We start from the raw sequence: 26,379 nt of genomic DNA, 5'->3' as shown, positions 1-26,379 counted from the left end.
AATGGAACAAAAATGAGCATTTTGCACGCATCAATAGCCAATCTTAAATCAAGCCAGTAAAAAACAAGCAAATATGATCCTTAAAATGTGGAATGATTCAGGGTTGATGCCTCTGATTTCACATGAAGCAGTTCCCTTAATGTGGCAAATCACAGCTGAGCTTGCCAAGCAAAGTGATGCCTCCAGAGATAGAGAGCGAAAACCTGCATCCAACTTTAACCAGATATGTCTTGCATTTACCAACTAGTTGGCAGATCAATACGAGTGGATCTCCAAATCTCTTGAATGATGGATGGTGTGTGATGTATGGAAAAGAGGAGAGAAGGAAAACACTTTCCAGAATTTAAGTGGGTGGACCACCTTGTAAACTGCAAAGCATTAGTACAGTGATCAAGGTTACCCTGATGTACATATATTTCAAATGATTACTTAATAAACAAGTCCACTAAGCTATGGGCGGTATCGAGCTTTGCCAGTAGTTTCATAGCATCGTTCTGTATAATTTACTTCACTCACATCAACTCTGAACTGATCTCACAAACAATGGACTCACTTTCATAGACTCTACAACACATATTCTCAATTTTATTTATTTACTTATTTATTTCTTTTAATTGCACATTTTGTCTTTTTTTGCACATTAGTTGTTGGTCAATCTTTGTGTGCAGATTTTCTTTGATCCTATTGTAGTTCTTTGTCCTACTGTGAATGCCTGCAAGAAAATGAATCTCAAGGTGGTATATGGTAACACACACCTAGTTTGATAAAAAAAAACTTTGAACTTTGAACAAAGACCAATCCTTCAACAAATGTGAGAAATGATGTCACCAGAATTCTTTCTCGGCCCACATCTTGAGAAACTACTTCAAAAATAAAACATTATTAAGATATTAGGATATTAAGATATAATATAATAAAATATTAAGATTTAGAAGAGTGGGCTGAAAGATGGCTGATGGGGTTTAATGCAGAAAAATGTGAGGTGCTACATTTTGGTAGAACTGATAAAAATAGGACATACATGGTAAATGGTAGGGCATTAAAGAATGCTGTAGAAAAGAGGGATCTAGGAATAATGGTGCATAGTTCCCTGAAGATGGAATCTCATGTGGATAGGGTGGTGAAGAAAGCTTTTGGTTTTCTGGCCTTTATTAAACAGAGCATTGAGTATAGGAGTTGGGATGTAATGTTGAATTTGTATAAGGCATTGGTAAGGCCAAATCTGGAGTATTGTGTCCAGTTCTGGTCACCAAATTATAGGAAAGATGTAAATAAAATTGAGAGAGTACAGAGGAGGTTTACTAAAATGTTGCCTGGGTTTCATCTCCTAAGTTACAGAGAAAGGTTGAACAACTTAGGTCTTTATTCTTTGGAGCATAGAAGGTTGCAGGGGGACTTGATAGAGGTGTTTAAAATTATGAGGGGGATTGATAGAGTTGACGTGGTTAGACTTTTTCCATTGAGAGTGGGGAAGATTCAAACAAGAGGGCATGGGTTGAGAGTTAGAGGACAAAAGTTTAGGGGTAACATGCGGGGGAACTTCTTTACTCAGAGAGTTGTAGCTGTGTGGAATGAGCCTCCAGCAGAAGTGGTTGAGGCAGGTTCTATGTTGTCACTTAAAGTTAAATTGGATAGATATATGGACAGGAAAGAAATGGAAGGTTATGAGCTGAGTGCAGGTTGGTGGGACTAGGATAGGGTAAGAGTTTGGCACAGACTAGAAGGGCCGAGATGGCCTGTTTCTGTGCTGTAATTGTTATATGGTTATATGGGAAACCAGTTGACTATCATGGAGAGATTATTACACATCAATAACACAATACTTCAGAGAGCTTTATAGACTGATAAGTCTTAGTGATAGCCCTGTACTTTGAAGTCAAAGGGTCATGGGCTCATGTCAGAAACTCAAGAACAATTTTAGGGTTACAGCATTATGGGCCACTCAGGAAATGGAACACTTTGTGGGTGCTCTCATTCAAATTTGTCACCAAACCAAAATCATCTCTTGTCCTCTCAGCTGGTTAATTAAGTTGTCCACAGAAATGGGATTAGCTTAGTATTGTCACATGTACTGAAATACAGCAAAAAGCTTGTCTTGCATACTGTTTATACAGATTAGATCATTACAAATGCATTGAGGTAGAGCAAGGTAAGACAATAACATTATAGAATAAAGTGAAACTGCTACTTAAAAAGTGTGCAGCACAGGTAAACGATAGGGTGCAAAGTCATAATGAGATAGACTGCAAGGTGAAGAGTCTAATTTATTGCACTAAGGAACTATTTAAGAGTCTTATAATTGCAGGATAGAAACTGTTCTTGAGTCTGGTGTTATGTGCTTTCAAGCTTTTGTATCTTCTGCCCGATGGAAAAAGAAAGAGAGAATTTGAATCAGAGTTCAGCAAGTCATCACCAATGGTTTGGCCAATATTTTTCATCAATCAACCTTGTTATATAGATTTTCCTGACACATTTGCATATTTTTTGCTATGTGCAACTTGATTGCCATACAATGCAACAATATCACAACTGCAAAAATACATTAAAGCTGTAACATCCTTTGGGGCATTCCATGTTAAAATATGTTTTATAATGTAAGCTGCGCTTTCATTCCAGCTTGAAACTTTGAAAGGAGACTTTCTTAAATTCTGTTGACCAAATGTGCATTGGAAGAGAACAAGCCAAATGCATAAAATTGAGTCGATGGAATATTAATTTTGAGCATGATTTCATTGGACTTATCATAGAGCTCCTTATAATAAAAGTGCTTATGCATAGGACAAGGGTAATTTAATACCACTGTTTAAAATTCACACAAGATTAATATACAAATTTAAAATCAGGTGGTGCACAGTTAAGGATCAAGATGAATGTACAGTATATGTTAAACAGAAAAATCATTTCTGGATATTTTGATATGAATGAATTTGATTCAGACTATTGGGATGATATTAGAGAAAAAAAACAATGTGCATATAAAGTCATGAGCTACATGTTAGTAAACTTATCTCAGCCTTTTATAAATGCACATTGTGTCCTGTGTGAGTCATTTCAGGTCTGTTTTAAATTTAAAAACACCATGCCAAAACATTTGATAGAAAATATGCAAAGAGGGATTAATAATGCCACAGGGAGCTATAAGCAAAAGAAACAAAAGTCCAAAAGGGCTGATGAGAGCTTGAAAAGTACAGAAAATATATGGGAAAGTATTTTTTGGCAAAGAATCATAAAATGTTTATTGTGCAACTTCTAGGACAGATTGGACAAATATACAAAGCCCTTTTAGTTTCTTCCAGGACAAGTTATTTTAATATAGTTAGAAGTATTCTACGTACCAGTTTATTAATTGCATATCTGATGGCCTGGTACCAGTCATGTATACTGTCATCATCAGAATGGAGGAGAAATTCATTCCCTGAGATTGTTGTTAGCTGTGTCAAGAAAAAAAAGACAAAGTGTGATTAAGTTCAATTTTATAAATAGTATAGGAAACACATAGCTCTCTAAACTGTCAACACTTAGCTCATTATATCCTCAAGTCAGCATTATTCGGCAGCAATATAGTTAAGAAACTGAAGTTGACCGAGGAAGCTGTTAGCTTTCGTTCCCTTTCTCCTGATGGTCAAACAATACAATAGTAGGTGAACAGTTGAAATTTGTCTTCCAGTCCACTCTGCCATATTTATTGCAAACACATCTGTCTAAAACTAAAGGGAGTACTTCAATAAACCAGATGTCGCAAACCTCTGTTCCGGCTTTAAAGAAAAGCATTGAAAATGAATTAAGACACAAGGAAAAAGAACTTTGAAATAAATGAACTCTGATTAAATGTTTCCACCTGAAATATTACCTCATTCTTATCACACGTGAATGGAGATTGACCTGATATATACTTCTATCATTTTCTGCTTGTTTTGTTAAACAAAGAAAGAGTTGTTTACCAATTAAACACATGTTGTAAACCAGAATATTTGAAGAACAGCCAGGTTAATTACAATTCATCTATGAAAAATTAAATCCATATTATGGAAATAGAATTCCCTGAAGTATCTTTCATAAGAACTACAGAGGGCATACAATAGAAATATTAGTGCAAGATGGTGAAAATCTAGTGTAGCTCTTTAAGTGCTTACTGAATATTCTGGGGATATCACAAGAAACAGGTACAGATAGTGATGCATGGTTTAAGAGAACAGACGTAAAGGAGATTTCAGCAAATTCTTGAACTCTCAAAACCCACTCAATGCAATTTTCAGGTACTGTCTGCTAGCTATTCCTTTTGACCTTACAAAAATATTATGGCTCTTTACGAACATTCACCACTTCGGTGTAACTGCCTTTTTCTGGTTACTGTACATTGATTTAGGTCACCTCTCAAGGCCAGAACTTCCTGTCCCCAAGTGTGGTAATTGTCCATCTATTCTTACCAGGTAATCTGCATCTTGGGAATATTTTTTCAACTTCCCTATTATTTCCTTACTTACTTACATAAGAAAGAAGAGCAAAAGTACGTCATGTGTTTCCTCAAACTGCTCTGGCCTACCCCTGCTCCAATTTCTTATGTTCTTCATTCTTATGAAGAGAGCTTAGCTGCAGCTTTACTTTATTGGGAGTTTCAAGAGACATGATAAGTCTCCAAGGACTCTTGCAAATTTCTATAGATATAAGGTGGAGAGCATACTGACAGGTTGTATTACAGCCTGGTATTGAGTCTCGAATGCACAGAATCACATGTGGCTGCACTGGATTGAAGACTCAGCCATGTCCATCATAGGAACAACCCTTCTCACCATCCAGAACATTGTCAAGAGGTGTTACTTCCAGAAGGTGGCATGACCTTCACGATCCAGAACATGTCCTCTTCTTGTTAATTACCATTAGGGTGGAGGTAAAGGAGCCCAAAGATTTAGGAACAACCTCCTCCCCTCCACCATCAGATTTCTGAATGGTCCAAGAAGTCTACCCCATTACTCTTTTTTCACACTATTCATTTCTTTCATAATATATAATAACTTTTAGATCTCTGCATTGTACCATTGCAAATTTCACATCACTTAAGATGGTGATAATAAACCTGATTCTGATTCAGCATCTCATGGAAGAACTTTATTCCAAAAGTGGAAGGACATAGACCTTGTGCAGGCAGATGGAAATAGTTTAAATTGGCATTAGTTTCAGTATAGACTTTCTGGGCAGAAATACCTATTCCTCTGCTGCACTGTTCTGTGTTCAATAAAATAAAAAGCCTTTTAATTTTAGACCTCCCTGCAGGAAAAGATCTTCTTAGCATCGAGCCAACCACAACCCTTCAGAATCTTACATATTTCGATAAGATCAATCTCTTATTTTAAATCTCAAAGAACAATGGTCCAATCAATCCACAATTTCCTTGGAAGACAAGATGTTTATCCCAGAAATCAGTACAATGTACCTAGATAATTTTCCCGTCTTTGTTTCTGCAATTTTGTACCAAGATCTTCATTTAATGTAGGTTTTCTTATCTCTCTGAATATTATTTCAACCATAGTGTTTTATATTATTATGAAGAAATAATCTGCTCCAAGGATTCAGGATTCAATTGCAAAGTCTAACATTATCTAAGTGGTTGTTTGCTCCTACTTTGACAAATTAGATAAAGCATAGGCATAGATGAGCAATAAAGCAATGGGGGTGAAGTAAGAATGATGTTTCTGGACTTTGGAAATATTTCATCCTGCTGTTCTGAACATTAAAATATATATCAAAGCACCACCTACTACAGCAGGGATTGCCAACCTTTTTTATGTCAAGGAACCTTACCCTTGACCAAGGGGTCTGTAAGGCCCAGGTCGGGAACCCCTGTTCTGCAGGTTTCTTTCTATGCCACTCATCAGCCTGTCTTGCAACGATATCATAATTTCTTCTTTTTCGCTGGGTCTAAATCCTGGAAATCCCAAACCAACAGTATTGCATAACTTCCCCAGGACAACAGTGGTATTTCAAGGCAGCCTTCACATGGACAAGTGCTATTGTTGCTCACATCCCAGAAACGAAACAAAAAAAAACACAAAATGCAAGACAGGCACTGTAGATCAGTGAGCAGTAGAAGTCAATAGAAGTTGAAAGACAGGAAGGTGGGGAACACTGACATGGCAAGGAGGGAACTTCACAACAGCATGCATTAAGGTTTCAACTCCCAAAGAACTGAGATGGGAATAGTTGTCTTTAGTTCTGCCTCTAGTACAAGAACTAGGATGTTTTTAAAACTGTAGTGGTGAAATGCTTTTGCATTCAGATGTTTAGGACAAAATAACAAATTCAAGAGTATTAAAGATAGTCATAAAACATAATCAGAGTGGTGAATGGAATTGGTAGCAAGGAAGCAGAGCAATTCAAATTTCCTTGGTTTTCCTTTCAGTGTTGTTAAAGAGGGAAAAGTCTAATTGAGATTTAATCATTAATTCAGTGAAAAATGGTTACTATTGGGACAACTGCTATACATGTTGTAAATATAATAACTGGACATATACTCTAAACATAACGTGCAATGGTTTTTGACAATGATGGGCTCAGAGGAATTCATTAACTTTATCATCTCCAAATATGGCTGAGAGAAGATATTACTTTGGGAATACCACCATAAAAATATAAATCTAAGAAGGCTTATATTACAAATAATGCTGTATGTTATTATTATGTAATGAAACCTTATCTCTGTAGGTTCTCAGATAATGATGGAACTCTCAAGTGAGCTTTGAATGCAAGTGAATTTCAAAGCTCACTTAAGAGTTTCAATCCATCCTATAAAGAGAAACTATTGTAAAAAGATCAGAACAGATGAGTTATTTTGAAGAACAATTTTGAGAATATTGAGATCTCCTGATAAAGCACCAAATTGTTAATCCAATTTGAGCATTGTGTTGTTTATCTTCTCCTTCTCTATCCCACCTGAGTGTTCTAATGCAGCCAAGAGCACTCAATATATCTACCCATAAACCCAGTGAAAACCAATTATTATCAGTTCTTATTTATCTGGAAGGCGGCTATTTGCATGATTAAGGAAGGGATCACATATCCATCTGGTCAATTTATTTTAAATGTCAAACATAATGGTTGAAATTGGTGAAAAACGCCCTCTAGAGGAAGTTGAAGCATGAGAGAAAAGAAACCAACAACCCAACATTTTACTGAGCACTTTATTTTATTAAACAACACACATAAAAGTTGCTGGTTAACGCAGCAGGCCAGGCGGCACCTCTAGGAAGAGGTGCAGTCGATGTTTCAGGCCGAGACCCTTCGTCAGGTCTGGGCCTGAAACGTCGACTGCACCTCTTCCTAGAGATGCTGCCTGGCCTGCTGCGTTAACCAGCAACTTTTATGTGTGTTGCTTGAATTTCCAGCATCTGCAGAATTCCTGTTGTTTACTTTATTTTATTGATATGTATTCTAAAGTCAAGTTACTTTGATACTTTGCTCTAATTATCAATAGTATACTGTATTTGTGACAACTTGAAGAATTTTGTTTCACAGTACTAACTGTATCAGAGTTGATATGTTGATATGTACCAGCTCTGGTTTCCTCCTACAGTCCAAAGACCTACTGGTCATTGTAAATTATCCTGTGATTAGGCTAGGGTTAATTGGGCTTGTCAGGGGTTGCTGGGGTGGCGTGACTTGTGGCTTGTGTCCAGAGGAGCCTGGTCTGTGCTGTATCATTAAATAAAATAAATAAAGTACCTACACAAAACTGAGCTAATTCACATCTTCATAAAACGTAATAGCTTCTGCTCTGTTTTCATAAAATGTTATTATTTTTATATACAATATTGTGACAAAATATTGCTGACCAAGAACCATTACCTAAATGATTTTCTAGAGATCAACTATATTTATTTATTGAAAGCATCACTATTTAAGTTAGGAAGGAGCTGGTTCTCTTCTGTTTGACTATTTAGTGAAAATCTATACAATACTACTGGCGGTGGATCCAAATGGAAGTTAAAGTTTGAAGTCCATCAGATTTGTTGATGGTACAAAGATTGATGGAAGGCAGTTGTGACGAAGATGCAAGGAGCATCCAAAAGGTATATATAAGGGCTAACTGCATGGGCAGAAATTTGGCAGATGGTATATAATGTGGGGAAATTATCTACATTAGTTTGTTCGTTAGTTAAGTGCCATATTGTATGCCGTGGGTGATCAATATCTTTCCATGACCATGATTGCTCATGGCAAATTTTTCTGCAGAAGTGGTTTTTCATTGTCTTCTTCTGGGCAGAGTCTTTAAAAGACAGGTGAACCCAGCCATTATCAACATTCTTTAAAGATTATCTGCCTGGTGTCAGTGGTCATATAACCAGGACTTGTGATATGCACCAGTTGCTCGTACAACCATCCACCACCTGCTCCCATGGCTTCATGTGATCCTGATTGGTGCGGGTGGGTGGGGGGGGGGGTGGCTAAGCAGATGTTACGCCTTGCCCAAGGGTGATCTGCAGGAGTGCCTTACACCTCCATTGATAGAGACATATCTCCACCTTGCCTCCCAGATTTACATTGGTATGAAGAATTAAACAAAAATAATTTTAATGCCGACAGAATATAAAATACTGATCTACAAAAGTGCTGAAGCGTGCCACCACATAGACTATAGAAGGTTGCCATTTAAGCATAGCAACTAATTAGGTAAGCTAATATAATGTTTACCTTTATTGCAAAGAGTGTAAAAAAAAGACCTTGATTTAGTTACATTAGGTGTTGATGAGATTGCACCCCAAGCACTGTGAACGTCTTTGACGTACTTTGTTAAGGTAAGACCCATTTGCATTGGAGACCATTCCGATAAGTTTCACTATGATGATTCACAGGATACAGGGTTGTTTTCAGGGCAAGGCTTAATCATGCTGGCCCTGTACCTGTTAGATGTCAGATGAATGTATTGTGATTTTAATAAAATACAAGTTTCTGAGATGCTTAACAAGATCAATCTTGAGAGGATGCTTCCTATTATGGGGGTATCTAGAAGTGAAGGCATTAATATTGGGAAGAATTTCTTCTTGCAATGAGTCATAAATCTAGTAGATACCTGCTAATTGGGACACATCTGGACTAGTACATTTTGGCCTAATTAAACAGCTGCGCCAATTAGCTAAAGTTTCATGAAAGTAGTTAAGAAGGCATAAAAAAACAAACCAAGTATCAAATTATGTATTTCAATGAAATACAGAACAAATTAGAACACTATCCATAGTACTACAGCACTATAAACTGTGTATTAGTTCTTAATAGTTATCGACGGAGAAATTCATCCAGTGTACGCAAGTAACAAAGTCAGTGCAGAGAATGGACTGCCTTCATACAATGATACCTTCGAATTTTTTTATTGAGGGTGTGAAATCATTTCATTTTCACTCCCAGCCATTTATGGCATCTGGCTAAGCCTGAATGCTTGAAACTGCGTTGAGCAAAACATTTCTGAATTGTCTTACTGTACTTCACGCCAACAATCAGTGACAAAAATAATCACTGCATTTTGAACACAAGCACACGCAAATGATGCTATTTAAAAACTAAACTCTAAGCATGGTGTAGTGTCTAATGGCCACACAAGTGCGTGCGACTGACGCTAAACAGTATCTGTTCGGCAACAGTCTCCTGCCATAATTGAGCATCGTTGTGTCCCAAATAAACAAAGGGAATCCCGGCAATTTTCTTGATTGGCATTTTGTTGTCTCAAGTCAGTGGCAGCTCAAATTAACGGATGGTCCAATTAACTGGAATCCACTGTATTTGGAGTTCTCTACCTCTGAGAGTGGTGGAAGTCATGTCATTGGATATATTCTTCTGGACGACAGGGAAGGCCAGAGATATGGATAACATCCTCATCAAGGTAGTGGTTAGCTGTTCTGGAGAAGGCATGTGATGCTGTTGAGTTGGGATTTCCAGAAATCAGATGAGCAATAGAGAAAGAGGAGGGGAAGCCAAGACTAAATCCAGTGCAAATCAGTTATGATGTTAGTGAATATCTGAAGAGCACCAAGGAGCCAGATCACCTAATCCTGATCCTGTTTCCTCTTTTCTTAACGTGTCCTTTGCTGTATGCACCAAACATGCAGTACAATAACATATGCAAATTGAATGCAGTTTCTGGAATCTGGGTTCTAAATTACAGATGCAGATTTCAACATTTAAACATTATCACACACTACACTTAGTACATGCAACAATGGTCCAATTTCTATTTCAAATACTTCTCAGCAGACAATGAAATGGTGCATCTGCAAGTGATGAATGCTGTATGAGGTTGTTATGCAGAGCAATGTAAATTGTGTCACTTTACAAACTGACTAAAATATAATGTAAAATGATACAAATACTTAGAGTAAAAGCAATATGATTTTGAAATAAAATTGGTATCTCATGGTGCTCCTGTTAAACCAACAATATTAGCTGCTCTTTGATTTCATCAATAATGCCCAAGCAAGTTGAATGAGGTGCAAAACTGGTGCAAAAACTCAGAGCTGACAAGATCTGAGAAGGAACATATTGCTGCAAGATATACCCACTAGTCAAAAAAGTGCAGGCAAGCATAATAATTAAAAGGAAACACAGCATTTTCAGCCAAAATGTAAAAATAAGTGCTGGAGATATGCCTCTGTATATTTCCCTTGTAAACTATAATGCTGCACAGATTGTGAAGATTGACACTGAATCTGGTGCTATCATTCATTATTGCCATGTCACTCAGCTTCTTGGCTCACTCAAGCTCAATCTGTGACATGTTTGTGATTATCATACTCATTTAGTAACTATATGGCATATGGAACACAAATACTATTTAGCTGCTTAGGGTTGGGTCATTCACTTTTCAAATACCACCAAAGTGGAGTAATTTTGTGTCCACATTGTACATAGACGAGTCTCCAAAAATGGCAAAAAAAATGTCTTCCTGGTCTTATAACTATGTGATGTTTGCAGAGCAGTTTAAAGTACGGCAGTTTAAGACAATCTCACAATTGAATATGAGTCACAGATTGTGTTTAAAGACTTGGTTCGTAAGCTGCACCTAAGCAACGGGTAGTAGGTTTAATAAGCAATAAAAACCAAAACAAAATCAGAACCGTTTTTTGGCTCTGAAATGTTTATGGGCTTCAATTATCACTGTTAATTCATGAAAGCAGAAATGGCTGCAGTTATAGCGTTTATTCATTTTGGAAGTGTGATGAAGACCAGTGCGTGTCCCCCAACAGAAAGCAAATCTGGAAGCTTTTTAATCTCATTACAGTCACTTAAAAATGTTCACCAGGACAAGCTTAGTGGGTATCCATTCAATATATGTTCATTTTAATTTTATATAATATTGATATTCTTTAATCGATGTATCCAATGTATAATTTCTAACATAATATCGAATGTGATCTATTACCTTAACAATGAGTGAACAGTTGTGGAGAACAATAAAATGCACGTAATGCACGTTCATAGTCCCTTGTGTCTATAAGGTTGAGAAATGATCTGTGCAACCCTACAGCAGTTTGTCCACTAACAGAAAAGCCTCGAATGTCCGCTAACCATCTGAAAGCATCTCAAAATAATCCTCAATCAGGCAAACATGTGAATACAGCATGAACTAGTTCTTCAATTGTTAACTGTTTAAGAACCAATCTATATTATACATGCAAGAAACCCTCTGCATAAATTACATTCCCTTAAATTACTTTTCTTATTTAAAACTGATGTGAAAACATTGGACAGAAGTGCCACACCACACATAGCACATTGTCTGAAGCAGAAGCCATTGAGGATATTTTGCAGTGTGATTTCTGCATTTATTTGGGAACCTTGGATTGACAGTGGAAGCTCAATGACAAACCTGGGAAATTTAAATATTTAGAAGGCAAACTTACATGTTATTAACTTTTTTACAGTATGATAGTAGTTGCAAATTAAAACAAATGTGATGTTGATCTTTTGCAAAAGAAACAAAACTCTTCCAACAGCAGAAGTGAAAGAGATCACCCTTCTAAAGCTTTAAGCCAGTTGCACTTTTACTGAAACCGCAAGCAATACTCAAATTTATCGAAATGGCACTCACCAGTACTTTATCAAGTACCTTATATTTCCTGAAGCAATGGTCATCATAAATAAAACAAACAGGCAGTGTGATATGGAAAGAAGGAGAGATATATTATTTCCAAACTACTGTTAAACCCAGGAAAATATTTTTTCATAGAAGGAACCTTTGCAGATTTAATGCACCTAACTAAAGCAACTGCGATAAATTGTTACTAAAATGAAAATAATTTCCCAAAAAGGCTGCTCAAAAGCTTTGATGCCTTGCAACCATAATTCTCAAAATACTTTTTTGAAGTGTATTTCAGATGAAAGAACAAAGTTATGCCTATGCATTCACTTCATGTTCTAAGAAAGGAAATTATGCTTCATTTTTGGGTAGATGGGGCTCGTCAGCCATGGTTGACAGCTCATCTAGGAGAAGAATAATCTCAAACATCCGTTGCCTTGCAGCTATACCTACTCATGGGGAAGGCTTCAGGTGTAAATGCCAAGGAGAAAATCTGGAACTGGAGTCCCTAAGGCAGTCCTACATTGAGGTCAATGCTAAATGGTAATTCCTGCAATGCTGCTGGTACCAAATTGTATCGGCCTCTGTGGTTCCTTTGGGTTCATCAGTTGCATGGAGGGAGGGAGCTTGCGTTGTGGGCAACAGCTTGCTCTCCATATTGTACGGCCAAGGCTTGTGTATCTAGATAGCTAGGATGCAATATCCACGGTCAACTCTGATCAACAGAGGCTCTCACTCTCATACATTAACATTGAGGTATGCTCACCAATTCCTAAATGTCAAAATTTTGCATGGGGTGGGGGGAAACTAGTTGGAGATTTTTTGAGATAGTCTCAGAATATTTAGTTGGGCTACATGCAACACTATTGCTTGTTGTTAAACCCTCATGCCATCACTTCTCAATCCTAACCACTCGAAGGAATTGTTCATTCGTTATGTGCCATGTTGTATGACATAGGCAATCGTGGTCTTTGACTATGATTGGTCTTTGACTATGATTCTTCTTGGCAAACTTTTCTACAGAGGTGGTTTGCCATTGCCTTCTTCTGGACAGTGCCTTTACAAGACGGGTGACCCCAGCCATTATCAATACTCTTCAGAGGTTGTCTACCTGGCGTCAGTGGTTGCATAACCAGAACTTGTGATCTGCATCAGCTGCTTATATGACCATCCACCTCCTGCTCCCATGGCTTCCACCCATGCTGGATCTCCACCCCATCACCCAACTCAAAGGAACATACATATAATTTAGGCAATTTTGGATCATAATTTAACTCTAAGGTTTGGATCATGTTGACGAGGCAGTATAGTGCATTTTCTAAAACTTTTCAAAGTCCAGAGCACAAAATTTAATGGACTGTTTCCACTCTAGTGTCACAAAGGATTTACATAGCTTAAAGTTTAATATAGTTTTACATTATAAACCTATTAGATAATGTCTAGCATTTTTTGTGTTTTTGTTGCTGTTTATAAGTAATTTTAGTATATTAATGTTTATAAAATGTTTTGTTTTTTCAGCAAATAAACATCAAAATATTTTGATACCATTCACTTCTAGCCTTTTGTTATGTCTATTTCAGAATTAAGCATGGCAATCTTCCCCCATACCATATGGAACATAGCAGACATTTTCATGCATACACAAGATACTTCATTGTACAATAGAAGCATCAGTTTGTGACAAATCCACACTGGAACAGACTCACAGGTTTGCTTCAGCATGTTTTATGTACTGACCTCTTGTAGAATAATCTTCTAGGATTTGTCACTGAAGATGAGAGTAAATATGAATGGGTTCCATTTATCAAAAAATTCATGACTTTGCACTACTCATCTTTACTCTCCTTGTTCAGCAGGTCTGAGCGTCAATTTTATTAATGTGCAATGAAGTGGCAAAGAAAGAGAACTGCTTTCTGTGCTGCAGCCATGTTGATGGGAAGAATAATCACCACGATAAGATTGGACCACTGATTGTTATATTTATAATTTAAAGCACTCACATTGACTTTGTTTCATTTAGTATTGGGGGGAGGGCAGTGGATAGCGAGGAAGGCTGTCAAAGCTTGCAGCAGAATCTAGACCAGCTGGAAAATTGGTCTGAAAAATGGCAGATGAAACATAATGCAGACAAATGTGAGGTGTTGCATTTTACAAGGCAGGGTAGAATTTACATGGCGAGTAGGAGGGAAACGGGGGAGTACAGGACAACAGAGAGATCTGGTTGTATAGAACCATAATCCATTGAAGGTGGCATCACAGGTAGATAGGGTCATAAACAAAGCTTTTGGCACATTGGCTTTCCAAATCAAATTTATGAGTACAGGATGTTATGTTGAAGTTATGTAAGGCGTTTGTAAGCCTCAATTTGGAGTATTGTGCAGTTTTGATCACCTACTTACAGGAAGGGTGTCAATAGAATTGAAAGAATGCAGAGGTGTTGCCAGGACTGGGAAACCTGAGTTATAAGGAAAGGTTAGGACTTTTTACCCTAGATTGTAGGAGAATGAGGGAAGATTTGATATACGGTAGGTGTACAAAATTAGAAGCGGTATAGTTGGGGTTAAATGCAAGCAGGCTTTATCCACTGGGGAAGGATGAGACTAGAACTAGAGGTCATGGGTTAAGGGTGAAAGGTGAACTGTTTACAGGGAGCATGAGGGGGAACTTCTTCACTTAGAGGTTGTCGAGAGTATGGAATCAGCTGCCAGCAGAAGTAGTGGGTGCGGAGTCGATTTTAATATTTAAGAGAAATTTTAGTAGGTACATGCATGACAGGGATGTGGAGGGCTATGGGTCAGGTGCAAGTTGATTAGACCAAGCAGATTAATAGTTCAGCACAAACTCAATGGGCTGAATGGCCTTTTTCTGTGCTGTAGTGTTCTACGCCTTTAAGACTCTATGAATAAGCACTCATGTCTTCGTTAATTATATTTTCTTTGTTTTACTCTGATCAATTGGGTGAAGTCTGGCATACTTGCCTTCATCATTTTGGGTGCTGAGTATAAAAGTTTGGAAGTCATATTGCAACTGTGCAATACTTCATTAGGCCACATGAGGTGCCTTGTGTGCAGTTCTGGTTGCTGCATTACAGGAAGAGTGTGGGGCTTTGGCGAGGGTGCAGATGAGGTTTCCCAGAATATTTCCTGGAAGTTATCAGGAAGTGTAGGGAAACCAGCTTTGTTTTCTCTCGCCAGGTAAACTTCAGGGAGCTTTGTGAAGCAAGTTTTTCTCCCCACAATGAGTAGCAGGTGCCTGGAAAGCCTTGCCAGGAGAGGTAGTAGAAGCTGATACTACAGCAATTTTTTAAGAGGTATTTAAACAGACACTGAAATAAGCAGCAAATGGAAGAATGTAGACCACAGGTAGGCAAATGAACACTTCAAATTGACATCATGGTCACCACAGATAAAATGTACAGTGCTATTCCAATTTAACTGGGTTATCTCCATGGCAATAATTTGTTGAAGCATTCGGGACATAAAGAGTCCTTAGCTTGAGCAACTACATTCACTTATATGCCAAAATTGCTAGCTCATACTCTGCTGCTCTCGACCACTATTTTAAATGTGCTGAACATATGTACCAAAATACTGCCATTTACAACACATCAAAATAATTTGTCAGATCTGTAAAGACAAGTTAGCAAGCAAAAATCCTGGTGTGAACGTAATTTGTAGTCAAATAAGAATCTTCCAAATTACCTAATATCCCACTGGGGCTGAACAGAGTCTTTACTGGGTGGGGTCACTACCAAAGGTTTTGTCATTGTTTAAATGGCTCTATCCATTACAGTACAGATGATTTCTGAATTTCTACTATTCACAAGCAAAGGAAAAATGCTTTATCATTGGATACCCGAACAATTTAACGTATCCTGACTGACATTGAGGTTTAAAATATTGCTACATTCAAATTTTAAATACCTTGTGGCCTACATTGCAGCCTCTGCAGTTACAGCATAATTTTTTTGCTAGTTAAGTCCTCTTGAACCACCACAGCCAGTTTGAATACTTCAGAAGCATCGAGATTAGTGACCAGGTAACTTATTCTGGTAGCTCTGGTTGAAAGAGAAATAATGGCAAGGAAACAGGGAGAACTCAAGTCTTATTAACCAAAATCTGCCTCGTCCAGTGCAAGGAATAAGAAAGCCTAAGTCTGATGTCCTATTCTAAATCAATATTACTCACAGCCCAGTATTCTCTTAGTACTGCATAGAACTGGCGTTCTAAATTGTGTGTTTAATTTACTGCAGCAGGTTTTAAGGCTAACATAATCTGAGAGATTGATCAGATATTCTGCACTGCAAGCAGGAAAAATGATTCAGAAGAGAGGGCCATGCAATACCAACTTGTGTCACTCTCCTCTTCCTCAGAAACAGAGACTCCTGTCTAACTGAAATAGGATAATTTGTCATCATTTATTCCTGAGACTTACATGCCTAGCTTTTGGCTCTAAGTTCAATTTCTGATGCTTCTGAGCCACACCTTGCTTGGTTTAGTGTAGGCAGCTGTGATTTATTTAATATGTTTTATAAAAGATACAAAGTATTTTTTGTGCTATTGCACTCTGTGAATTGATTACTATGTCCTTTCATTTATTTTATTGAGATATAGCATGGAATAGGCCCTTCTGGTCCTTCGAGCAATGCCACCCAGCAACGCCCGATTTAACCCCAGCCTAATCACGAGACAAGTTATAATGACTAATTAACCGACCAACTGATACACCTTTGGACTGCAGGAGGAAACTGGAGCACCCAGACGATTCCCACACACTCACAAGGAAAACGTGCAAACTCCTTACAGGCAGTGGCGGGATCTTTGAGACAAATTCCTCTCATTCACAAAATTTAAATGAACCGTTTCAACATTGCTCCTTAGTAAGTAACTCATCATAGTGTCATAGTGAATAGATAGAATTACACATTTGCTTTCTGGAAAATAACACAGATTTTCTTTTCGGCTTTTAACAAATACTAAAATTTGTAATAGGAGATTTTTTTTGCTTAAATCTTCAGCATTTGACATTATCAAATCCATGTTTCAGATCTACTACATTTAGAAACAAATAACACAACAATGATATTGGTTGACATGATAGAAATGCATATGCTGAGTGACGTCTAGTGTGAGCTGACTTTAATCAGTTATTTTTCAGTTCTAGTTTGAAGACTTCTTGATGATGGGATCATAGAAAACATTGAAGTAAGCCTAAAATCTCCTCCTCATCCTAGGATTATCATGGCTGTTCGGGCAAAGTAAGGGAGTTATGTTCTGTTTCTACTGACTCACACCTGCCTGACTGCAGAAAGGGCTGCATTAACTTGAGAAGAAATGTAATTATTAACAGAGGGCACTTCAGGGATTGTGTCAGTTCAATTGTGTCTGACATATAACTCCCTTGTACTGTTGAGAGTTTCAGTAATTCTTACTAGCCAGTTCCCTATAGACAATTGCAAGGAAAGAACTGGGAAAATGAACATAAGTGAGTAAAAGAAAAGCAAGATGTTAAACACAACCTTAATTTATATCAGTGACTCAGCTTTTGAAAAATAATATTAGTAAAGAAAGATTTTTACCAAGTAACATAGCCATCATGCTCTAAGTGAATCAAGGTTAAAATCTATTTATATATTCTTTTCTTAACATGAATGCAGATAATATTATTAGGAGGAGGGATGTGACTCAGAGGAGTTAATGCCCTTCGATACCATGAAATAACTGAACTATCAAGCAGTTTTAACTTTAATTGCACATAGTACTTCAACCCCTTCACCCTGTCAATCTCAGTAACTTGTCCAAACCAATTGCAGTGGGATCACTGACTCTTTAAACAATGGCATACAGACAGTAAAAAGGAAGGTTAATGCTGATCGTTTATAATTTTCAATGTCTACAAGGACATACTCCTCCAAGAGGACCACGACCTTGTTGTGGTTTGGAAGCTAGCCTGCCCCAATGTCCTGGAGAGCTATGTTGGCTGGAGTCAGGGCTTTATGCTTTGGCTCTTGGTAGGGTCACCCATGCTAAACAAGTCAAAGGGTAGAGGCCAGGCTCAGAGGGTTCCACCGGTCTTCCAGGTTCCGGGGTTCAGCTCAGGGCCAACAACCCTGACTGGTAAAACAAAATTGTTAGGGAAACTGCAATGAAGAATCCTTCTGCATCTCAGTGTAAGACTATTCCCGAGACTCCACCTGGGACTTGCATGACAGTAGTGAAGACTGAAAGGAAGCTACTGAACACTGCCTGAGATGGAGGGCCTTCATTGTTGTCCTAAATGCCAGCGGAGTAATGGGCAGTAAGTGCAAGGACATACTGAAAGGAAGATTTATTCTTAATTATTTTAAAAATAGAGAACGTAATAAGGAGTTGCAATACTCAGGACAGAAGCTAGTTGCCGTGCAACTGACATGCTAAAGTCACACAAATGTACATGAGCTCAGACTAAGAAAAAAATAAACTTGTTCTCATGGGATTAGTAACACTGGAACAAACAAGAGCTAATGACATCATCCAGTGTGCTAAAACTGCAAGCAATGAAAGCTCAGCAGCCCTGTTAAAAAAGCCAGATTTTGGCCATAGTTTTAGATTCTACATGAGCAGGTCTGTCCCCAGCTGTTGCATGTTGGATGAGTTACAGCTTCTGATTCATTGCAATAGTATGTGTTTACGGGGCATATAACCCCTTAGGTGCTGGTTGTACATATCAAATTCATAGATAAGAGGTTTTCTGGATTCTTAATCATTGCATAATCATAAATAATCATTTAATCTTCAGACTTTTAAAACTGTTTTATGAAATATTACGCAGACACAAGGAATTCTGCAGATGCTGGAAATTCAACCAACACACACAAAATATGCTGGTGGAATGCAGCAGGCCAGGCAGCATCTACAGGAAGAGGCACAGTCGATGTTTCCGGCCGGGACCCGAAACAGTGACTGTACCTCTTCCTATAGATGTTGCCTGGCCTGCTGCGTTCCACCAGCACTTTTCGTGTGTGTTGTTATGAAATATTACAATTGGACTGACAATTCAATAATGGTAAATTTTCTTTTGTTTCCTTTGATGTATAATGTTTCATTTTGATATTCATTATACAATGAATAGTCAGACATTTTGAAAGTTACTCTCAAAAAAGTACAAAGAGAAATTCAGTGGCAAATGGCAGACATATCTTAAGGTGCTTCATTTTGGGGCACATCTGGGTCTGAAAAATTATTGAGAGGCATGGGATTAGACCTGCAATCTGACATTCTGTTTCACCTTGTTATTTTCCTTCTAGGACATGGGGCAAGTTATTGACATTTGAAGCTCAGCGGAATTGAGAACCTCCAAGAAATGTTGGATTATATTGTAGATTTGAAATGAGTTATTGTTATTTATTGTGTTTATGATATTGGGCTTGGTTGGTGCTTTGTTAGAAAGTTTAGCTGTGCAAGTGTTGACTATCATGGCACATTATTCAAACATGGGGAAAGTTACATTGTATATTCCTTGATGATAACAGAACCAGATATTTCTTTTTACACACAACAAGCTCCTCAAAACTTAGAGAACTTCTTTTGAGCAGGAAGATGATGCTGTACTAAAACTTATCTGCAGGCTATGGAGCTGCTTAATAAGTTACACAAGAAGCTAAAAGAAAAATAAAACTTCACATTTCAATAGAGGCTTTTCTCCCCCAGGGCTAATATGATGGGAATGAGAAAGTCTACAGATGCAGGAAATCCAGGCAACACACACAAAATGCTGGAGGAACTCAGCAGGCCAATCAGCATCTATGGAAAAGAGTAAACAGTTGACATTTTGGGCCAAGTCTCTTCATTAGGACAGAAAAAAAAAAGTGAGAAGTTAGAGCAAGAAGTTGGTTAGAAGGAAGGAAGAAGTACAAGGTGGTAGGTGACAGGTGAAACCAGGAGAGGGTAAGGGGTGAAGTAAGGAGCTGGGAAGCTGATAGGTGAAAGAGACAAAGGGCTGGAGAAGGTGGAAATCTGATAGGAGAGGGTAGAAGACCATGGAAGAAAGGGAAGGGGGAGGAGCACCGGAAGGAGGTGATGAACAGGTCAGGAGATAAGGTGGGAGAGGGGAACAGGAATGGAATTGGTGAAGTGGGGGGGGGGGGGAATTACCAAAGTTCAAGAAATCAATGTTCATTCCATCAGGTTGGAGGCTACCCAGAATGTAAGGTGTGTCTCCTCCAGTCTGAGTGTGGCCTTATTGCAGAATGGGAATGGGAAGTAGAACTGACATGGGTGCATAATATGAGGGGGCATGATTTTAAGGTAATTGGAAGAATGTATGGGGGGGGGAAGAAATGTCAGAGATAAATAGTTTACACAGAGTGTTGTGGGTGCATGGAACATGCTGCCAGGATAGAGGTAGAAGCAGATACATTAGGGACATTTTAGAAACTTAGATAGGCACATGGAAGAAAGTAAAATGTAGGAGGGAAGGCTTAGTGTGATATTGGAGTGGATTAAAGGGTTAGAGCAATATTATAGCCGAAAGCCCGGTACTGTGCTCTATTGTTTTATGTCCTACTGCTTTACTCTCTTTTATATGAAAAATGGGAAAAGAATATTAGGAAGAGTATCAAATTGGTTTTATTGAGAGGAAGAGTAAGTAGGAAGTAATTAAGAAGCCCACGATAGGTATTACTTTACCACCTTTACTCTGGAGCCTAGTATAGATACTACTTCAGTATGGATAAGACTAGGTTCATAAGAATTTCTGTCTGCTGAGAAATAACCATGGGGTGCAGATTGTCAAGAAACAATTTGCACATGATTCAATGAAAATTTTAATATTTTCCTTAATATAAAAGTAGATGGTCTCCATTAGGTGTTGGACACAGGATAACACTTCTATCCTGAATTTTATTGACTTATTAATAAATTACAAGTTATAATCTATCATTAATATTTCTTTCAATCATTGATGAATGTATTCATACAGCATGGAGTTCAGAATGCAAGATAATACACAAATTCAAGTCTTAATATGAAGTGCGTAAAGTTATTTCTGCAGAAAGCTATTGTCTCTGTACATAAAAAGGAGCAGAGGAAGATAACTACTAAAATGGTGTGAACAAATATAATGGAATTTCATGTTTTTTCTGATACAGGGACATTACACTGCATGTGTCAGTAAATGGTACTTAAATATAAAAGTCATGAAAGCATACCAGGTAGCATAAACATCAATGATTGAAGCACTGGGAGATAAGATAGCCAAGTAGGCATACAGGACTCTTGCCTTCAATAGTCAGGGTAAATATAGAGCAGGGAGACAACAGTCCAACTGTATAACACATTAGGCCACAATGTGTATACTGTGTGCATTTCTTGTAACTCTTTTCTGAAGATTGACATCTGCCTGCAGCTTCATGCATGGAATCGTGGTAACTGTAGTTCTTAAAGTTTGATTTATTTAACAGTGGTGGAAAGTTTCATTCATCACAAAAGACAGACATTTAAGATACATACAAGTCCTTTATCTCATCCATTTTTTACCGGCTTATGAAAACTCTGCTTCTCAGAAAATCAATTAACAGAGTATTCAGAACAAACTCCACATGAGCTATGTAAAGGCATTATAACATCTGCATACTTATTTATGAAGTGGCTGTTTTAGAGACACAGTAAACACAAAAGGTAGAATGACACCATTTTGCCCTTCATGTCTGAAAAGGTCAAAAAGAAGCCTGAAAGTTAGTTCTACCTTCCAGCACCTGATCCATAGCCCTGCAGATCACAGATATTCAGATGATCCCCTGAATACTTTTTAGATGCAATGAAAGTTCTCTGTATCTATTGCTTTCAGTCAGTGGGCTCCAGACTCCAAATACTCATCAGGTAGGAAGGTTTTATGTGAAGTCTCCTTCACCTTCAAGTCAAAGTCAAAGTAAATTTATTATCAATGTATGTGTATGTCACCATAACCTATCTTGAGATTCATTTTGTTGTTGGCATTTACAGGAAAATAAATAAATTCAGAAGAATTTACGAAAGAATATTGACAAAGAAAGACTGCAAAGGAAGACAATTCATGCAAATAATAATAAAAGTAAATACACAATATTGTGAACATGATTTGTAGAGTTCTTGAAAGTTAATCTATAGATTGTAGAGGCAGTTCAGTGTTGAGGTGAGTGAAGTTAACCGTGCTGGTTCAGGGCTCCATTACTTCCAATCCATGAACCCTCTGCAACAGCTGTTCCCGACCTTTTTTATGTCATGGAGCCTTACCATTAGCCAAGGGGTCCATGGACCCCAGATTGGGAACCACTGCTCTACAAATAAATAGGTCTTTCCTGTCCATTTATTGATATGTTTTGCTCCTTTTCTATTAATCACATCAGAAAGTAAGACAATTTCTCAGCATTATAGCTCCTGCAATAGATTTAAATATTGGTTTCATTGGTATTGCATGCTGGATTGCCAGTGAATTATTGGCTTCAAAATTCCCTGTTTGAAATATCTATGTAAAGTTAAAAGATCTGAAAAGATTTTAAAAATCCAATGTGTTCAATCAATAGATTGACTGCTGCATTTTAAACTACACTGTACTGTACATATGGTGGTTTGAAGTTATATCAAGAAAGATCATCCAAAATGAAAGATGCAAATGACTAGTTTTCAAACAAAGAGAAAGGCAACTGAGCTTTGCACGGAAACATTTCTATATCACGGTGGTGAATCAAAACTCAAAACTGCCCAGTTATTTCACAGATAAATTCACACAGCATAGAAACAGCTAATGCCACCATGAATGTCCTATGCCTGGTGGTAAAAGGAGGAGGGTTGGGCATGGAGCAAGCAATCCCATCCCATAGAAAACGCAGAGCTACAGAAACACCAAAAGAAGCTCCGAAGATCTTATTCCCTGGGAGAGGAAGGATCTTTGCTTGAGGATATATGATGGGCCACACCTGGGACTAGCTTGAGAGACTGGCCCAGGACGAAGGACTCCAGTGAGCCACTGTTGGCAGCCTAGTGTGGGTGACGGACAATTTTTTTAAAAATGGAACCAGCTCTTTTGCTCTCTCCATATCAGCAATGATTAGCTATGTACAATAACCTCATTTTTCAAAGACATTTCAAGCTGAGAGCTGAAAACTTGTATGCTAACTTGCTTCCTCCGCCCACTCAGGCAGTGCTTTCCAGATTTCATCCTCTCCCTGAGTAAAAAAATAATTCTTCAAAGCACAGAGTCCTAGAGTTGTGGAATTTTGGTTCAATCTATCTCTAGAAACAGTGAGGTTTACCTCCACTAATTCCATTTTGTCATGTTTTTCCCATATTCCTCAGTTCCTTTCCTATCCAAGTACCTGCCCAAATGCATTTCAAACGCCATACTTGTTTCTGCTTCTACTACCTGCTCTGGCAGGTTGTTCTAGATAGCCACTACCTACTGTGTGAAATTTTTTTTTCTTAGCTTTATCTGTCATATGTACATCAAAACATCCACTGAAATGTATTGCTTGCATCAACAAACAACGCAGTCCGTACGCTGGGAGCAGCCATCAAGTGTTATCATGTTTTTAGTGCTGACATAGATTACCAACAACTAACTAACCCTTACTAACACACACGTCTTTGGAATGTGGGAAGAAACCAGAGCACTCCGAGGAAACACATGCAGTCACGGGGAGAACATACAAACTCCTTATAGACAGCGGTGAGAAATGAACTCTACTGGTGATCGCTGGTGCAGTTATGCAGTGTGCTAACCAATATGTTACCGTGCTTGCACCTCAAATCCCTTTTAATTTCTTCCCCTCTCATTTCAAAGTTCAAAGTAAAATTATTAACAAAGTACATATATGTTATCATATACAACCTTGAGATTTGTTTCTTGTGGGCATATGCAGTAAATCCATGACAGAATCAATGAAAGACCACACCCAACAGGGTAGACAACCAACCAATGTACAAAAGACAACAAAGTGTGTAAATACAAAAGGGTGGATAAATAAATAAATAAATAATTGAGAGCATGATATGAAGAGTCCTTAAACGTGAGTCCATAGGTTGTGGGAACAATTCAGTGATGGGGCAAGTGAAGTTGAATGAAGTTACCCCTCTGGTTCAAAAGTCTGATAGTTGAGAGGTAATAACCTGGTAATGTGATTCATGACACTCCTGTACCTTCTTTCTACTGGCAGTAGTGAGAAAACAGCATGGCCTGGGTGGTGGAGGGAGCTCCCTAATGATGGGTGCTGCTTTCTTGCGACAGCATTCGGTGTAGATGTGCTTAATGGTGGGGAAGGTTTTACCCACGATGGACTGGGTTGTATCCGTTATTTTTTGAAGGATTTTTCATTCAAGGGTATTGGTGTTTCCATACCAGGCTGAGGTGCAACACTCAGTATGCTCTCCACTACACATCTATAGATGTTTGTCAACCTGCTCTCTCTAGTTCTAGACACCCCCTCCCCAAACATCTTTGGAAAAAGTCTCTGACTATCTATGCTATCAATGCTCATCAGGATTTTATAATTCTCTTATGAGGCCTCATCTGAGACCCTTACATTCCAGCGAGAATAAATCAGTTTATTCAGTCATAAGTCAAGCCCTCCATCGCAGTCAACACCCTGCTGAATCTCTTCTGCAATCCTTCTAATGTTACCACATCCTTCCTGCACTATGGCAACCAGAACTGTACAAAGTACTCCCTGACTACTGTTTTGTACAGCTGCAGTGTAATGTCCCAACTCCATACTCAAGAATCTATCTGTTCAAAATAACGTCACACCAACTATTCTTTCCAAGTGCAGATTAGTCATGTCCCTCAAAACCTTTCTAGTAATCTCTTAACAATTGATATCAACTGATCAACCTATAATTAACTACGCTATTTCTACTGCCTTCTTGAATAATGATACTACATTTCTGACTTTGCTTCACCAGGTAGCTCTTCTTTAGTTGGAGCTCTAGCAATCTCACCTCAAGCCTCTCAAAGTAGTTAAGGATATCATTTATTAGACCCTGGGGAGTTATCCACATTTAATCCTACCACAACATTTAATACAACTGGCTTTTCACTGTCAATTTTTCTTGAATTAAACTGCCACTTTTTTCATGTATTTTCCATCTACCTGTTAACTAGTGAATATAGATGGGAAATACGTACACACTTAAGACATCACGACATTCTCTGGCTCCTTGAACTGATTAATACGTTGAACAATCAATGGGACCTCCTCTTGCCCTTGCTCTTGGATTTTCCATAACACTGTCCATCAAAACTATTTTGTCCCCTCTTCTCCTTGCTGTTTTTCATGCCTCCTACAATTTCCATATTTCAGTAAGGCATCTCCTATTTTCAGTTTAACCTGGTTTAAATCTTCTCCATTGAGCTCCTCCATTCCATCCACCAAAAGTGGAACTTCGCAATGTCTCAACATTTTAATTGCGATACCCATTCCTATTCTGATATGTTGGTTCATGGCCTCCTCCTGTACCATGATGAGCTACCCTCAGGGTGGAGGAGCGATACCTTATATTCTTTCTGAGTAGCCTCCAACCTGATGTCATGAATATTGATTACTTATTCCAGTAATTTTTTTTTCCCTTCCCTTGTTTCTTCTTCTATTTTTGACTTTGGCCTCTTAGTTCTTCTCATCTACCTATTACCATCCCCTGACATCCCTCCTCCTTCCCTTTCTCCTATGGTCTACTGTCCTTTCCTATCAGATTTTTTCTTTTCCAGCCCTTTACCTTTCCCACCCACTTGTCTTTAACTCTCAACTTCTCGCTATCCTTCTTCTCCTTCCCCATCTTTTTACTCTGGCATCTTGCTCCTTCTTTTCCAGTCCTGAAGAAGAATCTCAGCCCAAAATGTTGATTGCTTATTCATTTCCATAGATGTTGCCTGACCTGCTGAGTTCTTTTAGCATTTAGTGTGTGTTGCTTTAAATCTTCATTTTTTTCATCCAACCTTTGATATCTTTTGAAATCCTTTGTGTCTTGGACTTGTTAGCATTCGTTTTCAACCTTGTGGAAACATGCTGGCATGGAATGACATACAAATAAGCATGAAATAGCATCATTAAAGTCTATCATCATCATCACCTGGATGCATTTTGGTTTGCTATTTATTTGCAAAGATGACTGGCATGCATCAAAGAAATTAAGAAAATATTTATTCGTAATGTGCAAGTAGACTAATAATGCATATAAAGATTATAATTAGATCGGAACTGTTCCATAAAAGGTCTTTCATTCTTTGGGCTATTTTGTCAGCTGTAGAGACGAGCTAATGCTACCCACTCAGGGAAGAAGTATGCAAGAAATACTTCAACATGGTCTAAC

General features: G+C 38.1%; 1 protein-coding gene across 3 annotated transcripts in view; it reads right to left on the bottom strand.

Annotated features, from left to right (window-relative positions):
• The window catches only part of arhgap15 (Rho GTPase activating protein 15), a 737,150-nt gene that overhangs the window by 338,862 nt on the left and 371,909 nt on the right, over positions 1-26,379 (bottom strand). For all 3 annotated transcript variants that reach the window (XM_072258610.1, XM_072258612.1, XM_072258613.1), the window contains exon 8: positions 3,336-3,431. In XM_072258610.1, the coding sequence (XP_072114711.1) occupies positions 3,336-3,431 (96 nt within the window). The remainder of the gene's footprint in view (positions 1-3,335; positions 3,432-26,379) is intronic.

This window comes from Mobula birostris, chromosome 5, assembly GCF_030028105.1.
Source record: "Mobula birostris isolate sMobBir1 chromosome 5, sMobBir1.hap1, whole genome shotgun sequence".
Taxonomy (NCBI): domain Eukaryota; kingdom Metazoa; phylum Chordata; class Chondrichthyes; order Myliobatiformes; family Myliobatidae; genus Mobula; species Mobula birostris.
This window is presented reverse-complemented; position numbering and strand designations above follow the sequence as displayed.